This window comes from Cyanistes caeruleus, chromosome 10, assembly GCF_971803275.1.
Source record: "Cyanistes caeruleus chromosome 10, bCyaCae1.hap1.1, whole genome shotgun sequence".
In the NCBI taxonomy this organism is placed as follows: Eukaryota; Metazoa; Chordata; class Aves; order Passeriformes; family Paridae; genus Cyanistes; species Cyanistes caeruleus.
Genome location: NC_141710.1, coordinates 14,423,065 through 14,448,577, shown reverse-complemented (window position 1 = coordinate 14,448,577; position 25,513 = coordinate 14,423,065). Strand labels below are relative to the sequence as shown.

General features: G+C 46.9%; 1 protein-coding gene across 5 annotated transcripts in view; it reads right to left on the bottom strand.

Annotated features, from left to right (window-relative positions):
- Positions 1-25,513, bottom strand: part of P3H2 (prolyl 3-hydroxylase 2) — a 62,485-nt gene that overhangs the window by 15,942 nt on the left and 21,030 nt on the right. For 2 of the 5 annotated variants that reach the window (XR_015274474.1, XM_023933047.2), the window contains exon 2: positions 518-664. Coding sequence is in view for 4 of the 5 variants with exons in the window: in XM_023933047.2 (XP_023788815.2) it covers positions 518-664 (147 nt within the window). In the remaining variant the exon portion in view is untranslated. Of the gene's footprint in view, positions 1-517; positions 665-7,524; positions 7,666-16,762; positions 17,000-19,826; positions 19,996-25,513 lie in introns of those variants that run through there. The other 3 variants (XM_086843834.1, XM_023933045.2, XM_086843835.1) reach the window with 3 other exon arrangements.

The window sequence follows — 25,513 nt, the reverse complement described above, 5'->3', positions numbered from 1 at the left end:
TGCTCCCTTGAGTCTTGTGAAATTGGGAAGTTGGGGATGGCCCTGGCATTTGATTTGGGTTTTTGCATTGTGGAGGTGAAAACAGCTGACACTCTCTTGCCTGCCACTCTGCACCCTTACCACCATAGCCAGCAGTGTGCATGCACCCTGCCCACGTGGGAGAACTCAGGTCAAAAGAAACACACAGGAGCCAAAATCTGTCATGGAAGCTTCCATCAAAGCCTGTTGATGGTGTGCCATCAATCAAAGCCTGCTGGCGTGTGTTCACAGCCATGGGTGACCCCAGAGTTCTCTGAATAGAGGGGACCAGGCTGGGGATGTGGCAATCAAGCAAAGAGCAGAGTTCCTAGAGAAGGAAGAAGCAGGCTTGCCTTAAGTGAAAATGCTGAAAGGGAGAGTTTGTTTTGCTGTATTGGTAAGAATTTCCGCATTCATAGATTAATCTCTGTAAAATCCTAATCTCTCCTCTCCAGACTTCCTGATACTTAAGCTGGGCACCTCTTCAGCTCAGACTCACCATGTGCTGCCTGGCCTCCTGGTCAATCAAGCTGACCTTCCCTGATGTGGTCTTGTAGTTCTCGAGGTCCTGCTGTATCTCCATGTGCTCAGGGTTTGCCATGAAGAAGGTGTGAGCTGCATTTGCTGCCTCCTCCAGCTTATTCAGCTGTAACAAAGTGAGAAAGACCAAGTGAGATTGGTGATATAGGCAGATGAACACAGCAGTTTATGCAGCATCCTCTGACATCCTTTTGACACCACTGGATTGGGAAATGATGGGATAACCAAGGAAAACCTGAATGCAGAGGCTAAAGAAAAAGAGGAAAGCCCCATGTAAGTGAAATTGAAAGAGCTGGAGTTACTGAGAGCCAGACAAGTCACTGCAACATGGTCTGTTGTTGATGATGGGATCCAGCCTGTTTTCCAGCAGCACATCCTCTTAACTCAGCTACTTCAACCCCCTGCACAGTCACAGGTGGAAAGATGCTTTCATGAAATACGAGATGGAGAGAGGAGGGGAAAGCAACTGCAAAGATTGCTCTCTCTACAAGACTCAGAGGCTATGTCTAGGCTGAGGGCTTCTGCTTGGAGATGGGGACTGTGGACCATTTATTAAGCTCAGCTGTGTATAGCTGCAAAAGGCCAGACTCTGCTGATGGTGGCAGAGGTATAAAGAGAAGTTTATTTTGATATACCAAGTTATTTTGGGTTTAGAGATTCAGAACTGAGACCAGACATCAGTTTCACCCTGGAGAAAACCTCATAAACAAACAGAACTGTTAGTGCTAAACACATCCATGTCAGCTGCTGGGAGCACCAGGAGCAGAACAGATGTTCAGGTAAAACCTCTGCAGGAGCTAGCAGGAGAGAAGTCACTAAAACACTTGCTTCTGAAAGAAAGCCAACACCACTTAGTACCAGCAAGCTGCAGTCAGGTCCCTGGGATACATCAGCAATCTGACCCAAACCTGTCAGCCAGGGCCGGGCTAATGCTAATCCAGGCTAGGCTGTGCCCAAACAGGTTGTTTTTGACAGCAAAACCCACACCAAGCCCTGTGCCACTGCTGCAAGGCTGCTCGTGAGGCACCAGAGCCAGCAAGCTCAGGCACATCCATGTGACATGGTACAGCAGCTCACCTGCACAGGCACCCACAGACAGACCCCACCAGCAGAATGAGAACAGACACCTGCAGGGAGGCATGAGCTGCACATCCTGTCATCCTGCAGCAGGGCAGACGGGCTCCAGGGCAGGGCTAGCCCGAGAAGCACACAGGAATATCCCCAAAAGGAAGGTGACAGCCATGGCATCCCAGCCCCGCTCCCCAGGTCTGCACACCAAAGCACAGCTGTGCTGCAGTGCCCACAGAAATGCAAAAAATTTGCCTTGTGTAAACTTCAGAAGTTTTTAAGGATTATCTCTGTACTGACAACATGTGAAGGGAAGCCAGATTTTACTGCAAAAACAACATTTATTCCAGTCCTTCATTTGGAGTTTTCCAAAGGACACCACTCTCCATAATAATCCCTTGGCTTTCCAGCAGGCATGAAAAATGACTGTAAGAAATTTTTGACCGGGACAGCACATAAAAAAAACAAAACCCCTTCAGAATAGAAGTTTTTGGTATTTTTAAAAAAGAAACAGTCCTGTTCAGAAACATACGTTCCCTTTTGAAATAGATCACTTCAACATAGTCCCAGTCTGGAAAAGTTGACTGCAGCTGGACACCATCGGATGTGGGATAAAGGACTGACCAGATCATCTCACAAAGGGAATTTTCAGGTCCTGCTGAGTGTCTGTGGGAATGCCACTGCAGCTGGTAATTAGAGACAGTCAGGATGGAACAAGAAGTTTGTTGGAGACATGAGATGCTGACCTGATCCAGAGGACTGCTAAGCCATTATTTGAGATGCCTGGGGGAACTGGATTCTTCCATGCCACAGGTTTCTATTCACAAGCAGCACCCTGCCTGTGCAGATTTAAAAGGGACTGAAGGGACTCTCAGAAGGGAAGTGATCCCTCAAGACACAACCTGCAATAGTCTGTTGTGGGATGTTCATTTTCCCCTTAGTTCTAGATCTGTTTCAGAAAGCTGTCAAAAACTGTCAGAGACCCCAGGATGGACTTACAGTTCTTCTGGATAACATCCACCCCTGTGAAACAGGAAGAGCCTGACTTCTAGACAGAAAATCCCTTTCAAACGAGGCTCACACTGTGTCTAGTCCTGCTGGCTCTACACAGCAGAGATGACCTTTGGAGTTTGCTAAGTGGACTTGAAGCAGAACATTGCAACTCAATGCTTTTCAATTTATCATGTTCCATATTTGCCTTAGAAACATTCAAGTAACACAAAGAAGCCAACAGCTGCTAAGTTTGGGGGAGCTTTTAAGTGGGTGAGTGTATATAAAAGCAAAATTCCTAACTGGTAAGACATGTTCAGAGCCTAGCTCTGACATTAGTTATGAAACACTCTGGGGAAACTTTTGCCAAAATACTGAATTCACAAAGAGCAGGATATTTTGGTGCTTAAAGGTCTGGGCTGGGACTCCGGACACCTGGACTCAGTTTCTGGCCTTGTCACAATCTCACTGTGCAGCTCTTGGAAAAAAATAATTTTGTTTTCTTTGTGCCTGGTTTTTCACTGTTTTTTAGCTAATAACAATAAAAATAATAGCATTTCTCCCACAGAATAGTAATTTTGTTTATTTGGATGGAAAGCAACTTGGGGGCCATAAGCATGTGTAAGCACGTAACACACAGAGATTTTGATCTTTGCACAACAACTGCTGAATGAAAATCAGCAAGGAAAAAATGACAAATGTAGACTCACAACCTCAGTATGTGCTCTAAGGTCTGCTTGCTCACCCCACTGGAATGAGATTGCTAGACCATTGCTGCAGCTTTGCACCAAACCCTGTGTATTTCAGCCAGAGAAGACACAAGAAATCAGAGCATCAGCACTGAGAGAGCCCTGGGAACACCCTGCCCTGTCCATTTTGATCTTAACATGCCAACATTTAGAGCCAAGAAGGGGAAAACAACAACACGTAAGTGCTGCTGGGTTCTGATGCTGAAAGATGTTTATTTTCCTCAATTAGATTCAGGAGTGGTTCATTTCACAGAAAAATAGGAAAAATTCTTGTAAGCAGCAGAACCTCAGATGAAAGATATTGGCATTCCATGTCAAACTGTCCTGATCCAACCTGCTTCTATATTAAAGTTTCATCATCACACAAAACATAGCTGCAATCAAAATTTCTTCTTTTGAGGAGAACAGAAGTAAGGTTTATGTACTTATAAATAGGAAAATAGGTCAGATCCCTCAGCATTTTTTGCCATGCCAGGATGGGGCCTACCTGCACATAATCTCAGTTAATTGCAGAGCATGGAGCTTGTGATGAAAAATTTCAAACCATTCAGCTAACCTAGAAACCAGTCTCCAACCTCCCAGACAATCCCTGGTTTGCTGAACAGATGATGTTTTTCTAAACTTTTCCATAGCTCCACTGCTGCTGTGTTGTATTGAAGGCTTAGTGCACTGGGCTCTGCAGAGGAAGGAGGCTCTGGAGCCTGCAAGCACAACAAGGGAAATAAAAGGTTCAGTGTCATGAAGGATTAATCTCATTGTGTCTGTGCAGAGCTTACTGCCCAGGAGCTCAGGAGCAAGGAGCGGTGAGATGGCTAAAAATAGCATGTGACCTTGTCTCAACTATTTTATTATTGCAAGTAAGAAGGAAGAAATTCTCCAGAGAAGTTAATCAGGAAATCTTCCCTCTGTTGATGGGTTCCACATTTGCAGAATGATGCCTGAGCTGTTTGCAGCCCACTGGTACCAACTGGCTCCACAGAACCACTAAAATCAGATAGCAAGGCAAGCACACAGCAGGAAAGGACTTTAATCAAATGCAGGAAATAGGTACCCAGAGTCAAAGGTTCAGTACCACTCTTTGTTCAGTACCACTTTTTGTTTTCCAAACCTTTTACCAGTTTCTTGTCTTCCAACTCAAGATAAACAAGGCTACCTCCTATCCCTACTACTGCTGTGATGGAGGGCAATAATGATACATTCCTGGAGGCTCAACATGTATCTTTTGAGAGGTTTTTTAATTTTCAAAATAAAAAAAGCTTTGGACAGTTCCCCTTAGACCACCCCAGCTCGTGTGCTGCTGCCTACCAATCACTCTGGTAGACCCAAATCCAAAACAAAACAAATTTGCAGAATCAGCACAGGGAAAATCTCTCATGAGAATGGAAACTGAGAAACAGCTTGGGGTTTTTTGGTATTCCAACAAGCAATTTTCAGGACACAAACATGTGTGGATACCGATATGTGGATTGGTAGGTACGTGGTAAAATGAGCTGATGAACAGATGATGAATTAGTCTCCACAAAGTGGAAGATACTTGGAAGTCTAAAATCAAACACCAACATTCTTCATGGAAAAAAAATCTTTCAAATAATGAAGACAGAAATCACATTTCTTAATGAATCTCTCATTTGAGCCATGCTGGCATTATTTTATGAATCCATGCTGAGCAGACTGACTGGATAACCCTGTCTGAAAGGGCCATCTAGCACTGAGAAAGCAAATTAGATTGACCCTTACATTCTCCCTTCCTTTCCTCTCTGACATGCTCTTCTTGAACTGTTCCCAGGCATGTAAGAATGAAGATTTCCACACGTTTCTGGCTGTGAATTATATGCTTCAGTGCACACTTGTGTAATAAATCCTGCAGAAGGAGCAGGGCATTTACTCACAGCAAAACCACTTCTCAGCAGGAAGGACCCTTCCCATATAAATCTCCAACACACTGAAGCATTTCAGGATTCATCTGCAGAGCAAGCAGTGGGAAATGTGTTTGTATTTACTGAACCTTCGATCTGACTGATTGCAAAATACACTCTCAGCCACATTTTGCCCTGTGTAGACACTCACTTCTGCCTAACAAACTCTGAGAGCAGTGAAGTTGTGTGTGTGAAACAGTGTTTTCAATGAGGAAAAGGTGGGATATATTCAGCCCTCGGGAATCTGTGCAGATGGTTACCCATGAAATTCCTACACCCCAGAGTTGTCCTTGGTGAGATAATTAACCAGTGCCCTTGGAGATGAGTAGCATGGGAGAAGCAATACACACACTAATGGCAACAAGCAGTGCTTGATTCTAAAAGATGGACAGTATAAAACCAGCCAGGCTTTCCACAGCAGAATTTTTTCTTTCATGTTCTTCCTCCTGCTGTTCTAACATCCCTGTGGCGGCCTGAGCTGTTGCTCACCTAGAAAAGTATCAGAGATTAGCCCAGGCTTTTTAAGCTAATGAAATTGAGCAGCTGGGAACAAGCAGGATGTGACTGTCCCCTCCCTAGGGACCACCAGCACTCCTGTAGGCCACTGCCTGTTAGACAAATAATGAGCTTTCATCTGATATAATGACTGATAACTGAGAGGCAGGCAGTCCTCAGAGTCATGGAAATACCTGGGAGAAGAAAGGTGAATCTCACTGAATCTTACTCCTGGCAAGGAGTGAGGGAGGCCTTTGCTATCAAGGGAGGAGGGTCTCATGATTTTAGGGGAAAACCAGAAAAAAACAAACTTGGCAGGCAGTTAAAAGCAGCTTTGCAGTTTAGATGTGAATTTTCTCCAGCTTCCTGCCTCCCTGGACACTGCAACTAATCAAGCTGCACTGATTGATAACTGGGTCAGACTCCTTACCCAGCTGTCTCCACACTGGTATCTCTATGGAAGTAATTACTAAAACACTTAAGAAAAACACAACAGAAAAATGTGAGACAAGCAGAAAAATTCTTACAGCAGAAACTTTCCTCCCTTTCTTCAGTTTAGCAATGGCTCAGCACCTCTTAGAAGAGTCAGACATGATGAGCTGTTGAATGCCCTTTGGGAGCCAAAGTTTCCTGTGCAGATGCATATGCTTGTCTGCTGCTACTTAACAACATCCAAACAGCTACGTGTGTCCCTAGAATATGCCTTTCTCAGATCACACATGGTTTTCCATCACCATCCCAGAGCCAGGAAGCCACAGTAACCTGGAGATAAATGATACTTGTTTTTTGCAGCCGTTTTATGCTGTAAATGGAATTCTGTCAACAGGCTTAAGGCCTGTGCCAGCCTGAGGACTGCCTCCCTATCTTTCCCTTGAGTAATGGAAAGGTCTTCTCCTGAAGAAGGTGCTGACTGTCTCAGACAGTGACCATGGTCAGTTTATGGTATTAGCACCAGGGCTTCAGTTTGAAAAGCACAGTGCAGAGCCCCGAGGGTGGGCTGCAAACAGGACTGTGCTATCAGAGGAAGAGGTTATCTCTCCCTGCCCTGATCTGTGATGGGGCAGGAAAGGGAGATGCAAAGAAACCATAAATTTCAACAAGAAAACAGACTCACAGCATATCTATGCATCATCCCCTCACCCAAAACCCTTGACAGTCTTCAAGGAAATGGTTTTAATTCACATTTTTTCCAGACACAATATTTCTTGAATACCTCTTCCAGGGCTCAAGTCATAAACCAGAAAATAATGACTGCTGAATTCATGGAAACCATCATGATGGTGATGTACATTAGGGAGCTGCAGATCTGATTAAGTAAACCATCAGATTCCAATTCAAGCATTTTGGAATGTCTGTAGAAGATCTACAGATTGGAGGTGGGCTTTGCTCACCACGAGGGGAACTCAGTGACACCAAGGGGAAGCAAACTCAGCTTATGCCTCAGGTTGGTTTGAAGAAAACTGCCATATTTGGAAAGAAATTTCTGTGCTGATTCACCATTACTGGACCAGCATGAAGGCACTGCACTGGGGAGTACAAGGAAGACGTGAAAATATATCCATAGCTCTGCAATTTAATCTTGGTTGGTCTGAAAAGCAAAGGAGAGGTCTTGCCAGGAACACTATCTGTATGGGCTGCCAATTCAGTCTAAAGGTTCAAGTATCTCAGGAATCTTCCCCCAGCAGTGGCCAGGGGTGGACACTTGTGGGCAAGGCATGGGGACATGGCAGGCACACAGTGACACTCACACACAAAGCATTGTCAGCAATGTCCAGCAGCTTCAGGCTTCCTGAACCAGGATTTGCCTCTGGACCACTGTGCTTAAAAGCCACCGATGGACCTGTCCTTCTGGGAGTTGTGTAATCCTTTCTGGAACTCATTTATACAGCCTGTAATAAAGAAGGGATTTGGAAGATTTTAAGACATCAGTGTATTATTTTCACCAGAGTACACATGTGGCTGAGGAAGACCTACCAGTAGGCTATGTCAGAGTTTTCAGAAAACGTGGAACTGCAAAGTACATGTTGACTCATTTGGAAGGCAAGAGGCATTGCAGCAGTGCTGCAAAACTCCTCGGGTTTTTCCAATGCTCAATGTTCGTAAAACTCAAACCCATCTGAATAAAACAGGGACAGGATTTCCCACCAGAATGAATCTTCTGAAATGAAGGGAGAAAAAACAGGGCAGGGGAAGGGCTCCACAAGCCACCATCTCATCCAGAACACTGAGAGCACATCAGGTCTCAAGCACTGTTGGTAGGATGAGTATGCTGGCATGGGATGGACTGTGTTGACTTCACAACAGAGCAACCTCCAGAGACGTTCTCTGAAAAATCTGACCCTGAAATTTCTGGGGCAGAGGTTCCCTTTCGTAGGGGTTGACACGCAGAACAAGAGCATGCTGAAGAATCCATCTTCATGCATTGCCACATTCAGTTTATCCAACACCACTGAAGAAAAGTGTATTTAATTTGGAGAGGATGTAATTCTACCCTTGCAAATGTGCCTCTTACCCTCCTCCAGCTTCCCCAGCTTTGATGAGCACTGTTACTAATTTGAGAGAGGAATTGCTGGCTTTGAGAGCAGAGTAACACCAGTCCCCAGACTGACACCCCTGACAGCCCAGGGGCACCGTAAGAAGATGTGTGCTCTGCTGCTCAGGCTCTTGGTGCAGCTCCAGAGGCTCCTGTGGAGTTACACCAGGGCAGATTTGGCTCCTGCACCAGCCAGCAAGGCCACATACCACTTGGACAATTGCCTCCATACATGACACACACCACAAGTCTCAGCTGGATTTGCTGCTTCTGAAATGAAAACACTTTGCTTGCTTTCCCCAGCCATGGCTTGGTAATCATTACTAAACACTTATCAGCTAGACAGCCTTCATTTCCTGAGAGCCTGGACCTAATTACACCAGGAAACGTGCCGCTTTTTCTTCAGACACTGAGAAATGCTGGTTTCTGGGCACTTCTACTACAAAGTTTAACTTTGTTCTGATTAGTAGAGGGTAGGGGAGGGAAAAAACACAGCCAGATCTCAAGAGGAAAATGCAGTGATCATTCATAGAGATGCCCTGGCTTCACTCTACATCATTAATAGTAACAACAAAATGCCACAGATATTTAACCTCCCCTCCCTCCCTTATTAATCTTAGCTGAACCCTGCAAGGCCCCTCTAAGAGGTATCATTTTCCCTGAATTGCAGGTAAGGAGTCTGATGTCAGCAAATCAGAACCAGACCTCGGGGCTGCTGGCTCCTAATGCCATTCCTCGAAGGAGTGAAGCAATCCCTGCAGCTCCATCCCGTTATCAGGACATTCCATCCAGCGGCAGGACAAAAGGAGCCTTTGCCAAGTGTGCTGCACACAGAGCAGCGCTTTCAAACCCCTCCTTTGTGCCATGGAGCCCACTGGGATGTTGAGTTACAATTGCCCACTTGTAATAGAGCCCAGAGTATCGCCATCAAATCAAACGGTTGGTTAATTAGTGTATAACCCACCCCCCACCCCCCTCCCCCCGTAAATGCACAGTAATAGAGTCATAGAGCCATTAGCACCAAATCACAAGATCTGCTGCTGCAGCAGTATCACTTTTACTCTGGGAGCTGCCCAGGAGCTGCTGCCCATCCTGGAGGGCTGCCAAACATCCACATCCAATGGGAGAGATCTGTGGCAAACCTGCTTGGAGTACAAAGGCACAGAGACTTGAGCCAAGGGATTGTGCTTCCACTGACTGAGGTTTCCAGGCATTCTCATTAATCCTATAATCCTGGCTTGGTAAAGAACCTACAGAAATGCAGAGTGGTCCTCCCAGTGGAGCAATTTTCCCTTCACAAGAATTAGCAGAATGCCATGGATGGGATACATCAACTCCCAGTTTAACCAGTCCACATGTGGCCAAAGGAGTGAGTGACCCAAGGGGAAGTGGGCATATGTCTATGCTTGAGAGCAGCCAAGAGATGTGCCCTCTGCAAAGGGCTGATCAGTGGCACATTCCACATTTCTGACTCTGGGTGCTCTCCTACAGGTATGTACCTTCACCCTTCCTCCTCACAGCCACAAGTTGGAAATAAGACACAGACCACTACCCTGGGCAAGAGCAGTCCACAGACTGGGCACTTGGTCTGCACACATTCCTGTACTGGGGCAGACAGAGCCAGGTGGGATGCCAGCCACAGCCTGGATGAAGTTAATCACACAGTGTTAGGCTCCATCTCCTGACACCCCTGTGGCTGGAAACCCTGTACAGACACACTCCTCCACAACCTTCTTCACATCAAGGGCTGAAAAGCATCCACGTTGATAGATGACCTTCACTGGTCACCTATCCAAGCACCAGCTCCTCAGTTTCTCCATTCTCAACAGGCACTGGGAAGCAGCATCCTAAAGGATGCATGTGTCACTTGAGGCACAACACAGGTGTTTATTCCATCACTGCTTGCGTTGCTCTGCCTGCCTGAGATGGAGAAAGCAGCTGCTTGGTGCCACTCCAGGGAAGGATGGCAGCCCTCTGCAGAGGGAGCCCTGCCAGCCGCTGCAGGATGATCCAGAGCCCACGGGGAGCTGGACAGGAATGCAGCAGCATATCCAGGGTGTGGTGTGTCCCATAGGGATGCTGTGAGACCCACCCTGAGCACGGGCTGTTATCACTCACAGCACTGGCACGCTGTGATGCTCTGATGTCACCCTGGCACCTGAGACACAGTACCTGCTGTTTGGGGCAGAGCTGTGCTCAACTATGCAAAAAATGAGGAGCTGTCTGCCCTTGCTGAGGACACAGCTGAAGTCATACTCCTGTGAGAAGCCAGTGTTTTCCAAGCACTGGGGTTCTGCTTTCAATTCCTGGCTCTGGTTCTGAGTTACTGGTAATTCTTCTGCCAGGCACTAAGCACACCCATGACTCAGTTTCCCTGTTAAACAGGAGTGCAAACCTTCTGGCCCTGACTGCTGGGAGGCTGAATGACAGCATTCAAGTACTTCAGATGACATGTCAGGGCTTAAGACATTGCAAGATTTTTCTGTTGATCTGAAAATTATGCAGTGGACTCCTGTAAGAGCTCACTCCATCCTTATAAGTGGCTCTTTGTCACTGTTCCCATCCACACCCTGGTTCCTCTTTAAAAGGCAAATACCATAAAAAGCTGTTTATAGAGACAGAGATCTAGAAAAGAGAAGTCAAATAGGGTCAGGCTCTCCATGGTTTTGCTGCCCTGAGCTGTGGCCAGGGGCTGGCTTCCTGCTCCCCCTGTGACTGCAGGGAACACTGACCCATTTGTCTGAGGAGCCTCCGACGTGGGTGGGTGGGTGCCTCCTGCCCCTCCGCAAAGAAACATTTCATCTCCAGTGGAAATAGCTAAGACGGAAAACGTGGATGATGCCAAGATTAAGAAAGAGAATTAGGGAAACAGCAAGCATCCCTAATCAATCATGCTTGGACACTGAGGGTTTTATGTGCACAAAGACTTCACTTAAATTATTTTTTGCATTTATCCACAAGAAAGAACAAAAAATATAGTGGCTGAGGAAGTTGCCAGATATTGATTCATCCTTTTGCTTTCTGCAAATGTTTCCATTTTGTTGAAAACCCAATCAGCAAACTCAGGAATCCTGAAAAATTAGTTCTTTAGAAAATAAAACTTGCAAGCAGCTCCAAAGGCAGCACATGACATGGGTGAGGGTAGAGGAACTCTGCCATCTAGCAGACTTCATACCACTAACTTTTTCCTGGCCTGGAGCAGCAGAACCTAACCAGTTTCTCTCTCACTGTTATCAAGTCTGGTTTTCCTTGCCACAGAAAAGAGTAAACTTAGAGAAACAGATGTGTCAGTGCAGGGGTTTTTAAAAGAAAGGGCTTCCCACCATGCTCTGATGCTCAAACCAGGGCTGCAAAGCAACTGCTGTTTCTCAAGTACCATATCACACTTTTTTGTCTCATGCTCAGTGGGTCAGCTGTCCTGCTGGCATTTCTGATCCCAGGCTGTTCAGGCAAAGAAGTCAGACTTAGGTAACCACTAACTGCACAGAATAGTCCTCTGTCAGCAGATGACAGCAGTCCAGAGAGATGGCTCAGAGCAGGGCCAATGCAGCCTCAAACATGCACGTGAAGTGGGTAACTTCTCCTCTCACCTCACCCAAGACAGCTCATGAGCGAGGTTCAGGAAAGACACCAGAGGCCAAGTCTGGAAGAGGAGGACAATGAGGGGCAAGAGAGATACAATAAAGTTTCTCTTTGGAAAAACAGATGGGACCAAACTATGCAAAAAGGCTTTATGATCCCTCAAGCAGGAAATAAGCGATGACATACTGTCATGTTGCTGTGTCAACAGCTGACACATTGCAGCAGAGTAATTTCACAGACTCCCACGTTAGTTTAAAAGCTCTCTTTGAAACCACAGAGCTAGGGCAGAGGCACTTCAAGTCTTGCACAGCAATGGTTCTGCAGCAGACCCACTGCTGAGGATTCAGTGCCTGAGGAACCAGCCCTGCAGAGGGAAGCCACAGCCAGCCCTGCCATCCACTGAAATCATCTGTGGCTCACCACAGACGGCTGCTGATACAAGACCAAAGTACCAGCCTCCCTTCCCTCTCTGCCTCCAAGGGAATGGTACTCTGACCCAAAGTGTGTTCAAAGGGTTCATTGCTGTCTGGCCAACACATGCAATGCTTGAAGTTGGCCCAGAAGTCCTCAAGGTTGTGGACAAAGTTCTGCAGGTCTCAAGCAGGCTACAGCACTTCTGAGAGTCTCCTTTATCCCTAAGAGGGCTTCTTGTTTGCTTTGAACATTATACATCAGAAACAAAATATTGCTCCCTCCCTGTCTTTCTTATTAGAAGCTGGCACTGGCATTTTCACCAAAAAAATTGCCAGGCAGTTTTTCTAAGGGTCTGCATATTCACTTTCTCTGCTTTTTTTTAGCAGTAGTGTGCAAGAGATGAATCCTTGAGGACTGGCCCACATGGTCCTGCCATTATGGAAACAAGGAGGGACATGTCCAGGAAACTCTACTTCATTTTGCTGCCAACTGGAACAGCATTTCTTCTTCCAGCAATGGGTCCAGCACACGTCACACAGTCAGATACCAGCGGAGGAAACAAAACCTGTGTTCCCTACAATCCTGATGGAAAACCTACCCCTATTCAGCACAAATTCTGCAAAGCCCATTCAATCTCCAAGGAATATCTCCTTTTAGAATCCAGTTTCATTTCCCAGCCCGTGATATTAGAGCATATCTACACACACAGCCCGTGTGTAGATGCATCTCCCACTGACTTTTTATTTTGAGAGTGATCCTGCCTTTGGGAGAAGTTTGCTGAAGTTACCAAGTGAGTGCACACAACCCTTTTCTTGGAAAGCAACACATTAGGAAACTGTCTGGGCTCAGACATCAGGATAAGAGCTTTTGCTCATTAGCCAACTGATTTACCCTCTCCCCTGCTCCAGGTTAGTGCCTCCATGCCCTGCAGCAAGCAGGCACATGGAGCATCAGCAGCAGATGTGCTCTGCCCCAGCTGCAGTGCTGCTGGCCAAAGCAGGAGGCAGGATCCTGGGCCATGGCCGTGACTCATGCTCCCAGCCCTGCCAAAAAAGTAGTTTTGGAGCAAGGAAGTGACAGGCAGAGTCAAATTAGAAAGCTGGTGAAACAAAAATCTCTCCATTCTTAGATCCAGCGGGGAAACAGGGTGTACAAAGCGTGAGAGGTGTCAGGGCACAGTGGTGCTGCACTGACACACAGATGGGCTCTGGCCCTTCTTCTGCCAGAGGGAAACTGCCTTTCCAGCTCTTCACCACCTGCTCCAGTGAAGTGATGGCCATGTCCACAGCAGGCAAGCCAGTGCCCTGCATGGGTGAGCCACCATGCTTCATAGGGTGCTGCCAACCACACTGGTGCTGGGAAGCTTTCCCTGCCTACCCTCGGCTGTAGAACATCAGCACAGGAAACACATGCCCCAAGTATTTCCCCAACTACTGCATATCAGGCTGGGTGGTTCTGAGCTCACATACAGGTGCAGGAAAACATCAAAACTTAGAGCCAGGACAGTCAGTGCCAAATCTCCTAATGCTAATGGGAGTCCAAAATACAACCCCAGATAAATTGGGCCAAAAAACAGATGCTCCAGCTCTGCCTCTTTCTCAACAACTTAACTCACAGCTTTCTTGGATAGTAATATTAAATCTGCAGATGGGGTGAGGGGCACTTTTGAAATTACCCTGGGAGAAATCCATATTTCTATGACTATATTTTGACCACTGTAATGAATGACCCTAACGAGACTCAATCATGTGTTTAGCTGACAAGAAGGAGTCAGAGGCACAGCAGATCAGCATGAACCACAGCCCATAAATACCAGTAAAAGAAATCTGAACTAGGATGGGTGCCCTTCCCATAAATCACATTGCTGTGAAGAAATGTGAAGGCGTGGTGATGAAGACCCCTCTTGCTTATGTCCCTGACCAGGTGACTTCCTACAGGAAACTTCACTATATCCTGTCCTAAAACTTTTGCCAAGTTTCAGCCCACAGCTGAGATTTGATAGCCAAGTTAATGACTTCAGTATGTGTCAGTTCAGAGTGAGGAGGATGACAAAGTCAGGCTGACTCTTTCCCACAGCCCTCTGTGCCTGGTAAATAGGAAAAAAACATCAAGAAAGGGAGGAGGATGCTGTGCCACAGCCCTTGGGAAATCCTGCTGCATGACTGGCTGAGCAGGGTGGATCAGCTCTCAGGCAGGCAGGGTAGATATTGTCAAGGAAAGAAAAGGGCTGATTAGGCTTTCTACCACTAATAATATCAAAATAGCATATTGCTTTCATTGGCAGTGAAGCAGAAAATGAAATGGTGCAAAAAGGAGAAGCCTCAGGTGAAGTGGACTGGAATAATGTCAGGTCTGCAGGAAGGACAGCCCTCAAGTGCCCTTAATAACTTGAGTTTTTCTTTTGCACATCGGGAGGTCTGCGAGGTACAAACTATCAACTCCAACTCACCACCCCATGGGAATCCTCCCACACTCCTGCCTCTGCACTGCTGGTAAATTGGCAAGTGTCTGCAGGCTTAAGCAAGCCCCTGGGAAACACGAGCCAGATGGTCCCATTGCCCACTCTGATGGCTGGGGGAAGAACATCCTCACTCTCCTTGCTACCTCGGAGAACAATTCAAGTTCACTTTCTCCAGGGCAAAGGGGAGCAAAGATGCTTTTTCTGGCATTTAACTCCAATAATGAATTTTGGTTCACCAGTCTGACCCACAGGCTCTCATCACTTAAATCAAAACATGCAGAGGACATCTCCTTGCTGCTACACAGAAAGATAGCTTAGACCTTGCCAGGCTTTGGTGCCATGGCTCTCCCATGCTGCATCCCTCACACTCCACCACCCCACAGCCCAGACAGAGTCTGGGCTCTCTGGGGCAGGAAGGTTTTGCTGACATGCCTGTACACTGATTAATAAACTAAAGCACTGACTTTTTGTGACTACCTACTGCTATAGCATTATAAAAAAAGAAAATAAAAAGCAGGAATATCAAAGAATAATTGAAGCAGGTTACTGAAATTCTTCAGAAGTGTTTGTAAATTATCTAATAAACTTTTTATTTTGTTTGTTTTTTGTGCAGATCCTGTGCAAAATCCAGAGCACATGATGGGAGGGAAGCAGAATGTATATGAGAGCACATACCTACCCAGCAGGTACACCCCACACTGGGGCATAAAGGCACTGTAAATCTCCAGGATGTTCCCAGGCCAAAGCCTCCTTAAGCATTACAGCTCTTATCATCTAAACACACAGGCATGCTCACACACAGCAGCAGCATGTTGTGACAGCATGCCAACTGCCTGCAGACCTGCATGCACTCATATATAATACATATATTGTAACAAGGGCAAACCATATGCCTGGAGTCAAAGCTAGGTGGAAAGGATCACTTTAGGTGTGGTACAATGCACCTCAGCCCCAGAATTCAAGCTGGACAAAGTTCAAAAGTATTTTTCCTTTTTTTTTTCCTGTGTGCTGAGTGTCTTCTCCCCAACCTACCCCCTACCCCCAAGAAAAGCTGCATGCAAATTGTCTGTTAATTGACAAAAATAACCAAACAAGCTGGGCTGCAACAGGGTTTAGCACACTTCCAGCTCAGCCGTCCTTTGACCCAAACTGGCACAGCAGAGCTCAAGAAAATGACTGGAGACAGCAGGGTGAGAGGCTCAAACCTCGCCCAGCCCAGCGACTGACACAGGGCCTGGCAGCGGCACAGAGCCATGGGAACCTGCCAGCCTCGGCAGGAAGGGCCCACAAAGGGTCAAAGGTAGGGACACTGGTGGCTGCATGCAAACAGGGCATGGAGCTGGAAAACCCCTGCACCCTCCCTTCTCTGGGATGCTCAGACACAAGCTTTTGCCGCTCTCAGTAGTCTGTGCGGAGAACAGATGCCTTTTCCATACACAAAATGAATTATTTCCTTGCTCTCAAGGGGGAGACACTTCCCTCCCACACATCCATCAGGTTAATGCACATTTACAGCTCCTCCAGGGGAGGGAAAGACCAGGGATCCCCACTTCACCTCAGATGTTCAGCACTTTGCTCCCAATAAGCAAGAAACCCCTTTGCTGCTGGAGGGCAGCCTGGCAGAACAGGGTCCCTGAGAGTGGCACTGCTGAGGGCCAGGGTTTGGGTCTTTCTGGCTGCTGGAAGCACTTCAGCTGGCTGTGACAGAGAGAGAAATATAAATTAAATCAGTTTAAAAAAAAATAAAAATAGGAGGCTGGGGAGTTAATGTCATTAAGCATCTGACAGCTGGAGTATGTGAGCAGCCATTGTCTGCAACCCCCCACAGATCCTTCGGCCAAACCAGCTTGCTGAAAGCTGCAGCAATAAAGTATAAAAGCCAAGATTGGAAACACTGACTCCCCTCCTTGCCCTGCTGCCCTCACTGAGGGAACAGGACAGCTCAGAGGTCACTCTGCCCCAGCTCCTGGGTCCTTCCCTGCACCCCCTCCCTGACCTTGTGTCCCCTCACAGCTCTGAGGCAGCAGCTCTGGGATCGGCGCCAAGAGGCCTGAGGAGGCCTGAGGAGACCGTGGCAGGAGCTCTGTCATCTGTCACCCGCTCCAGGCAGCTGTGCTCCATCTCCACACACAGCACTGAGTGTGCTCCATCTCCACACACAGCACTGATGCTGCTGCTGGCACCGTGGGGGTGAGCAGTCTGCTTCCAGCACAGCTCCTGTCCCCACGGAGCTGCCATGGGGAGGGAAGGAGCAGGCAGCTACACCCCACACCACCAAAACCTCAAAAACATTGCTGCTGCCCCTTCTCCTAGCTCCACTGATGGGACATGCTACACACCTTAGGACCTTGCAGCTGAAACAAAACTGGTCCTCTGCAGACTGAGACATGATCTTTGCACTGTTTCCTCAGTGTGCATAAATGTCTTAGCACTGACTGCATGAAAAGAGAAAGAAAACCAGAGCTTCAAACACGTGTAGCATCTTCCACCAGCCAGCAGTGGCCAACAACTCTAGGCTATCAACAGCTTCAGTATCCCTTAACCTTCAGGCTACCTTCCCTTCCAGCAGCTGACCCCATGCCAATGCCACCTTCCCCAGGCACAGGCTGGCCACTGATCTGCTCCCAGCAGCACCCTGAGCCTCCCACAGTGTCAAACTGATCTGGTGCCAGCATGAGTGGGAGCATTCTGAGGACACTGCTGGGAGGAACCTTGTCCTGGGGAGAAGATTTGATAGTAAATTGTGGATTTTTCCTTTTAAAGTTTGTAGAGCATTTTCATCAAAAAATCTTCACAGTCTAGTTCTGAAAGTACTGAACTCAGGCACTGAAGCTACATCCCACTTCACCTCCCAGAATAATGGGCAAACAAAACAAAAAATTCGGCTCCAGGAGGTCCTTTTAAGAAACTCCAACTTATGGATAAATTTGTGGGACTCCTTTTCCTCAGTGCATGTAGCAAGCTTCAGGTTTTATCTGACCACAGGCAGGCATTGAACTCTGCTGTCCCACCAGTAAAAGCACTTAAGGTAATTTCCACACGTCCAGGTCAATCTACTCCACACTTCAACAAGAAATGAAGAATTGATTTCATAGCAGTGTGAGAATTAAATCTGACCTGTGTTCATACCCAGATGCTCCCTTTCACATACACACACACTCTGAGGTCTCTCCTAAGTTACTCTGGTGCACCAAATCCTGTGGAACACCGAAAGACACCAGTACCCCTTGGCCTGAAGAGCTCTTTTCTCAGCACCTCATCAGATGACACAGCTGCAACAGATCTACAGCAACAGCACAGCATGTTCACACTCCTACAGAGCAATAACCGAGATCCCAAAGACATTAATTTCCTCACCACTTCCCCTGATGAGTCCCACGCACTTCTGCAACGAACAGGAGGATTCTGATCAAGGCAATTCACATGGGTATAAGCCACGTTTTCCCTGGCATCTCCCTCACTGGATGCTCATGAACTCAAAAAACCACATAAGAGCACCTCACAGCATCTTGTTCCAAAGGCTTTGTGCTCCCTTCCAGGCCATCTGCCTTCCTCTACCTTGCCTTCGTCCAACTGGGAAACACACATTTAATTGCATTCATTTATGCTCAAAAAGGCCTATTGAAAAGTAAGTGGATTAAAAGCTGGTCTGGATAAACTATTGCAGCACAGCACAGGCTGTGTATTTGGGCTGCCATGTAATACAGGCAGTGGGAATTCTCCTCTGCAAGAGGCATTGGGATTTTAATGTTGCAGCACTGCCAATTGCAATGCACTTAGCAGATGTCAGAGACCCACAGCCTCATCCAGCTACCTTTGATCTTATGTTCCACTCCTTCCTTCCAAGTCTGAACAGCCATTTAACCACAGCAGAGACTCAGGGCATTTCTGCAGATGGATCTAAACCCCTCGCTGAACTCCAAGGGCAGGAGCTGCACATATTCATCTGCAGGCAGCAAAAGATCACCCACTCATTCATACCTTCACCCATGTCACTGTCATCCAAGACCCACAGAGGAATATTCTGCTTGAACGTGGCCTTTCCATTGCAGCAGTCAGTTAATGCTAAAAACAGGCTGGCTGGGAGCTGGTGACTGAGTCTGAACATCAACACCCTCCTGTTTGCACTTGCCACCACTGAGGGCAGCCAGGCCAGTGCTGTTCAGCCTCCAGCTCCCCAGGAGAGGACCCCTGCACAGGCAATGAAGAGGAAAAGATTATGCAAGCCTTTCCTACCTCTGTAAGTCCAAGTCCAGTAGTGCAAGATAGTAAAATAGTACAAAAAACATATATAATAATCATGTGACATTAGAGCCAAAACGTCAGATGGGTGAAGCACCAGACTTGTCCATCCCATGGGGTGCAGAGACATGTGAGTGCACAGCAGTAAGCAAACACAACACTCTGCTTCCAGCCCCTCCTGGTAACTGTGCTGGTGATGCACTGCCCCACACTGACTGGCTGCCCTGGATGCCGGCCACCACAGGATGCCCACTCTCCACACCCTCAAAGCAAGGATGGGGATAGCCAGAAACAAACCTCCAGGACAGGCCATTCACATAAGAGTTGGACTCAATGATCCTTGTGTGTCCCTTCCAACTCAGAATATTCTGTGATTCTGTGACATGTTAAGCCTAACACCTTCCCTTCCAATCTATATGGTACCAAGCTGCTGGATCTCAGACCTGGCTCCATGTGGGGAAGAAGGTTCAGGAGAGAGAAAAATCTGTAAAAGTTGTTTGCAGCCCAGTGAAAAAGTTCAGCAGCATTTGGCAATCATTCAGACCTGCACAAACCCACTGCGCTCCAGGCTTCTTCTGAGCTTCCCCCTCCCAGTTTTTCTTGCCTCCCTTCCCTGGCACAGCCTGGACTCAGAGCTGGCATGCTCCTACCGTTAATTAAGCAACAGCAATTAGGCAACACATTTTTAAGCGGTTCCCTCACAGCCGAGCTTGGGAAAAGGCTGGCTTCAGCATTAAACCGGCAGCTGTGTACAAAGTGCCAAATCAGTGCATCACAACGAGGGAACTTGATATGTAAACAGCCTTGTCAGTAATTACCCCAATGCTTTCTAGTGAATTGCTGCCGCTTCGCTCCATTAGAGCTTCCACTTCCTCCCCTGAGCAAGCAGACAGGGATGCTACGAAGCAGGGGTTAGTCTGATGCTTAAACCAAAGCCCAGGACACTTAACAGGAACAAGCTCACTGAATATTCAGTGTTGTACTAACAGAGCCATGGTGACGTGGAGGGCTCCCTCCCAGCACGGCCTTGGAGGATTTATCCATCTCTCCCACGGGCTCTGGGCTGATGTTCATAACAGCAGAGTGCATTGGAGAGAGGCTGGTTTTCCACAGCCCTTGGAGCTGAATTCAGATATTGCTGCTCCCTTCTCAGAAACTCCTTGGGAGGAGCCTAGCAGATAACAGGGATGGGCAGGTTTCCATCACACAGACAGGGAATTGGACCTAGCTTCTCTCTTCGCTCCAGCAGGAACCAGGGGCTTCATGTGATCCACGTGGTGCCGCAATCCCGTTCCAAGATCCCTGAGAAAAACACTGAGCGGCTCTCCCACAGCCAGCAGCAGCTGCAGGGTAAGCAGTGCCTGGAGGATGGTTCGAGGGGCCAGGCTCTGGCTGTGTCACTGGGAAGCAGCCACATGGAACAGCACTGCACGGCTCTGCTCTGCGCCTCCTTCGCCTCCTCTCCATGCCTTCGGCCTTCACTGGGACATAGGAGCAAGGCCACCTAATCCATGTGTTCACAGAAGCCTCAAGCAAAATTTAAAAGTATTTCCTGGTGGTCTCTTTGGTGTTTTTGTTCTGTTTTGTTTTCGTTTATGGGGTTTTGTGAGGGTTTTTTTTGTTTGTTGTTTTTAATAAGGGCTATTTCTGCTCTGCTGCAATAAACAGGCAAAGGTTGCCAAGGACACCCAGTAAATCACACACATGCTCCGCCCCTCACAGCTGAATATTTACAAATTTCCAAAGTGCTGAACCTCTTCAAGCCATTCAGCTTCTGCTTTCATCTGTAATATCTATATCAGTGCTTCTGAGATTTTCCTGCAGCTCTCCCAAATTAACAAGGATCAGAAACCAGGCTTGATCTGTAACCCTAAAGGTCAATCACATCATTTTGCTTCAACATGCTGAACAGACAAGATGAAAACAAACACACGAAGTTTCTCAAAGGAATATGAGTGAAGAGCCCTCTCCCAAAGGAAAGCAAAAGCCCTAAAGTAAGAAGAGTGATTTAAAGTAATTATTTCTATGTGTCTAGATAGTTGTGACACATGCAGTGCCTGGGTGCAAGACACTCCAAGCTATGTGGTTTTTCCTTCTATTCCCAAGAGATGATAAAAACATTCCTTGCTACTTTACGAGAGTGACACCACAAAAATGCTGTATTTAAATTTAAGTGTAGTTTCACATATCTGAGGGGAGTTTAGCAGCCCCAGGTCAGGCACAAGCAGTTTGTCCCTACTCAAGCTCACAACACCCATGCTATGCTGCAAGTATGCATGAATACCACTCCAGAAAAGGGAGTTCTTTACAGCCTGAAACCACTGGGAACACCCAATTGCAAGTCCCAAATTAAAAGCCACCACACAGGATTGCCCTGATTTCACCAACATGGGCAACAGCATCTCCTGGGCTCCACAGGTTGCTCCACCTGGTACCACTGCTTGGGTTCAGTTCCCAAGGAGTCAGTGGGCACTGGGAGCATGCCTTAGCTCTGAGAAGATGGCACACAGACTCCCAGCTATACAGGGATGGTGGGGTGTGCCCCACAACCTGCATTTCAAGGATCCAGAACCAGAAAGGTGAAAGCAATGCCATATCTCCAGCCAATGAGAGTGGCTGGTTCTGCCCCTGCTATTTGTGCTGCCCAACAGGCTTTCACATTTCAAGGTATAAAGGTCAGGTGAAGAGAAAAATACTGTCACTAGCAGCTCTGAGCTATGGGCCTGGGGGTCCAAGCACATCAAAATGATTCCTTCCAAGTCTGAACAGCCATTTAACCACAGCTGAAGGGACTGCACACAGCTGGAAGTTCTCTTGCTCCTGCCAAGGCAGAAGAAAATCCAGCATCCCCGAGGTAGCTTCCAAAATAGCCTCTTTCCCTAACGCCCCCATTTCCACCTCCATGAGACTGGTGGGGAGACGTGGCTGTGTGTCACCACTCATGGCCCACTCCTGAGCTCCAGACCCTGTGCAGGGACTCAGACCACAATTCCCACCAGCACTGCTTTGGCTCTCAGTGCAAGAGAGGAAATCATACTCCAGGTAAACATGGACTATGGATTAAAACTCCATGTTTGCAAGCTGTGTTTTCTCAGTAGTCAAAAATAACCAAATATGAAGTATCATTAAACCTTTTCCAGGGACCTCACTTTCTAGCCAGTATTCAACTCTCAAAGTAAAATCCCTTGTTTCTAATTCATATACTGCTTCATTGCCTTTAACAGCACTTCACCCCAAATCTGCACTTTCCCTTCTGCCTAAAGCACTAATTTCCATTACCTAAAGAGGTATCAAATTCCAAATTTTTGCTGCAGCTTCAGGTTTTCACACTCAGGTTACAGACACCTCATTAGCCTCCCCACATCTGGTTCAGGCTACAAGGTGTTCGTTCTGCGACACGCCAGAATCAGTCAACACGACTGTCTGGTTACGTACAGGCTCCAAAATGTCTCATGTATAAGAAGAAAAAAAAAAAAAAATTAAATTAAGCAGATGGTCCACAGAGCACTGAGATTTGCAATATTCTTCCTGGAAAACTTCTGGTAACCCCAGTTCCAAAAATAATACTAGGAATAGCCCTCTGTGTGGGAAGGAAGAATTTTCTAAAAACCTTTGATCTCTATGTTCCTGAGAAGGGAATTGACACATTAATCAGAATATATTGCTGAATGGGGTTACTCTCTCACACCACAGGGCAAAACCAAAGTGGATATTTAAACATTGGAGTCCAGCTCCTGAAAGAAATTTACTGTGTTGGGTTTTTTTTTCTCCCCAGGATATTTTTTCAATTAACAAAGCAGAAATATATCAGTTCAGCTCTTCCATAATCCCTGCTATCATCTCTCCCCTAAACCACTGCTTATCTCCTACTAAAGTTTCTAACAGTTCTCACCCAGAATTTTATGCATGTATCTGGCATTTTTATTATGTATGTATGATGAAAATTTCCAAATATAATGAATTTATCCATGGCTACAAGCCTCATTTCACAGGTGTGTGCTTGGTGAGAACTTTGGTGGTTACACTGCAGTGATAAATCCAGGGAAGTCAACACTCCAGAATAACCGTGGAGCATCCCAAAACTCAAGGATAAATGTCACACTCTCCTCTCCCATCCAGGTTTCATCGCAATCCAGAATTTACAGGAAGAACATTTTCCAGATTGGAACCCCTGCACGCATCCTCCTTTCCATAACTTATCACCACTCACAGAGGTCACCTGCGGAGGACACCCACCTGTTCATCTCCTCCTTCACCTCATCAGTGTGAAGGGCCTTGTCATCTAATCCCTCCTTTTGAGGAAGCTTCCTCATTTTGGAAACAGCAACTACAAGCTCTCACTGGCCCTCCTCCCCATCCTCCAGCAGCAGCAGAGCCAAGTCCCCTGACACATGAGTATGGTGCCGAGCTCACGTCCCCTTCCCAAACTGCCTCTGTCTGTAGAGGCCACAAGCTGACAGCATTTGTTTGGATTCCATTTCTGGACAAAACCTTGCTTGAAGCATTTGATTCTTCCACTTCCCTTCTGTAACATGAAGCAATATTTTTTCCCCTATAAAAACTGAAATTTGGAGCATGCAACCCAAGTTTCAAGGTATTTATAATTTTTGGTCCATGCACTCTCGGCATTACCCTGCCAAGTACTACTTGCTGCTGGGAAGGGTGACAAAATGTGATCAGGCATTAACAAGTGAACTTTAACTTCACTATAGGATGGAAACTGGAAGAGGGAAAAAGGAAAAGGGAAAAAACAAATGGTATCAAACACTTGTCACTTTTGCAGTGGTGTGGGATGATAACCCTGCTCAGTGACAGCTCACTCACAGACTGGTCTGCTATTGTCTATCAGCAGTTTATGGCAAGTAAAAAGCCAGGAGGAAAGGAAGACAGGTTATCAGCTCTCTTTGGAGATAACAGAGTGAGGGGGAAGGGTAGAAAACACATCTCCAGTTTTCCAAAGACATCTTTAGCCCAAGGAGCACGCATTCTGTGTGGCTTTATCCATTAACATGATTGCAAGAGACACACATGTTGAGCTGCTTATTGATGCTTACATCATAGAGGATATGAAGGGATATAGGAAAGCAGAAAGTCTGCTACCCAGTTTGGATAGCTGGGATTTGGCACAGCTGTCTGACCTATATTAACTTTCCATCCACTGGAGTACTACTTGGAGGAGATTCTTAACCACTGTTTTTGTATCCTGTGCTTCGAGTTTGTAAAGCAAGTTAATTCACAAAGAATCTGAGTTACCTCAGAGGAAGAGAATTATGAGAGACTTCCTCTGTCTGGATCTGATAATTCATTATCCAGTGCAGGGGAACTTGCTTATAAGTAGAACACTAAGGAACTATTGTCTTCACCAGTAGTTGCAGCTTCATGGAGCTATGGAGCTGCTGTGGAGCTGGCTCAGACCCCCTGCTACGACCTTATCCTGTTCACCAGCTCCCAGCAGGGCAGGAGGCTCCCTGAATGCCAGCTGCTTCCACAGCAATACCCTGCAGTTCTGCCCTGCCCTCTCAACCCCTCCTCATGAATCTGGCAGTGTTTTCCAGCCTGATAGGCAGCAGCACCCACCATCTCACACTGGTGTGGAGAGCATGTGTGGCCATTGCACTGCACACTGTTCTGCAAGGGCTCAGCACCATGAACTCTCCTGCCCTGGGAACTGGAGAATCCCAGTGAACAACAGGAAGTATTAAATCAGCATCTCCTCTGGAAAAACACCGCAAGAAACCCCCCACGGGACTCTTCTGCTCTTGCTCTTTTGGCCCTGAAAACAACTTCCTCAGCAAATGAACCTTCTCTGACAGGAAACGCTGCCTTTGTCCATCCCATTGTCTCCAAAACATCTGCACATGCTGTCAGTGTTCTCGAGCAGGCAGCATCCCCCCAGCCTGTGCCTGTGACACAAGGAAGAGCCCTTTCACAAGCACTCTCCTCCTTCCCTGCACAGTGTTACCTCAGCCTGGGATCTACAAACACAAAGGCCACACCTGATTCCTGCAGTGATCTGATTTCTGCAGAGACCTAAGAGCTAGAGTAACTTGAAGAATGTGGGCTGCTCCTGCTAACAGCCTGTCCCTCTTCCATCAGTCCTGGCATTCCCACTGCAGGACACCAGCAGCAAGAAATGCCAAGTCTGTGCTTTGGGGACAGTGGAACCAAGTTAAACACACATCCAGCAGAGTTGGGGCAGGGACAAGAGGCAAGAGAAAACTGCTCTGGTCCAGGAGAGAGGACTGAAAGCAGTTGGCTTTCTTAAGCTGGAATTGAAAACACAGAGGGGAGCTGAAAACACACTTCGGGTGCAGACTGTCATATAAAAAGAAAGGTGATGAGGAACCAGAGTATAGCCACTGGCCTAGTTTGTACCATGTAAAACTGTTTATCTAGGTATCAGGAAAAAGAACACCCAACTTCAAGGTCATTTTCCTTTGGGACTTCAGGATTCTCTTCAGGAGAATTTTAGAAACACATATAATAATCTGGCATGTACCTATCT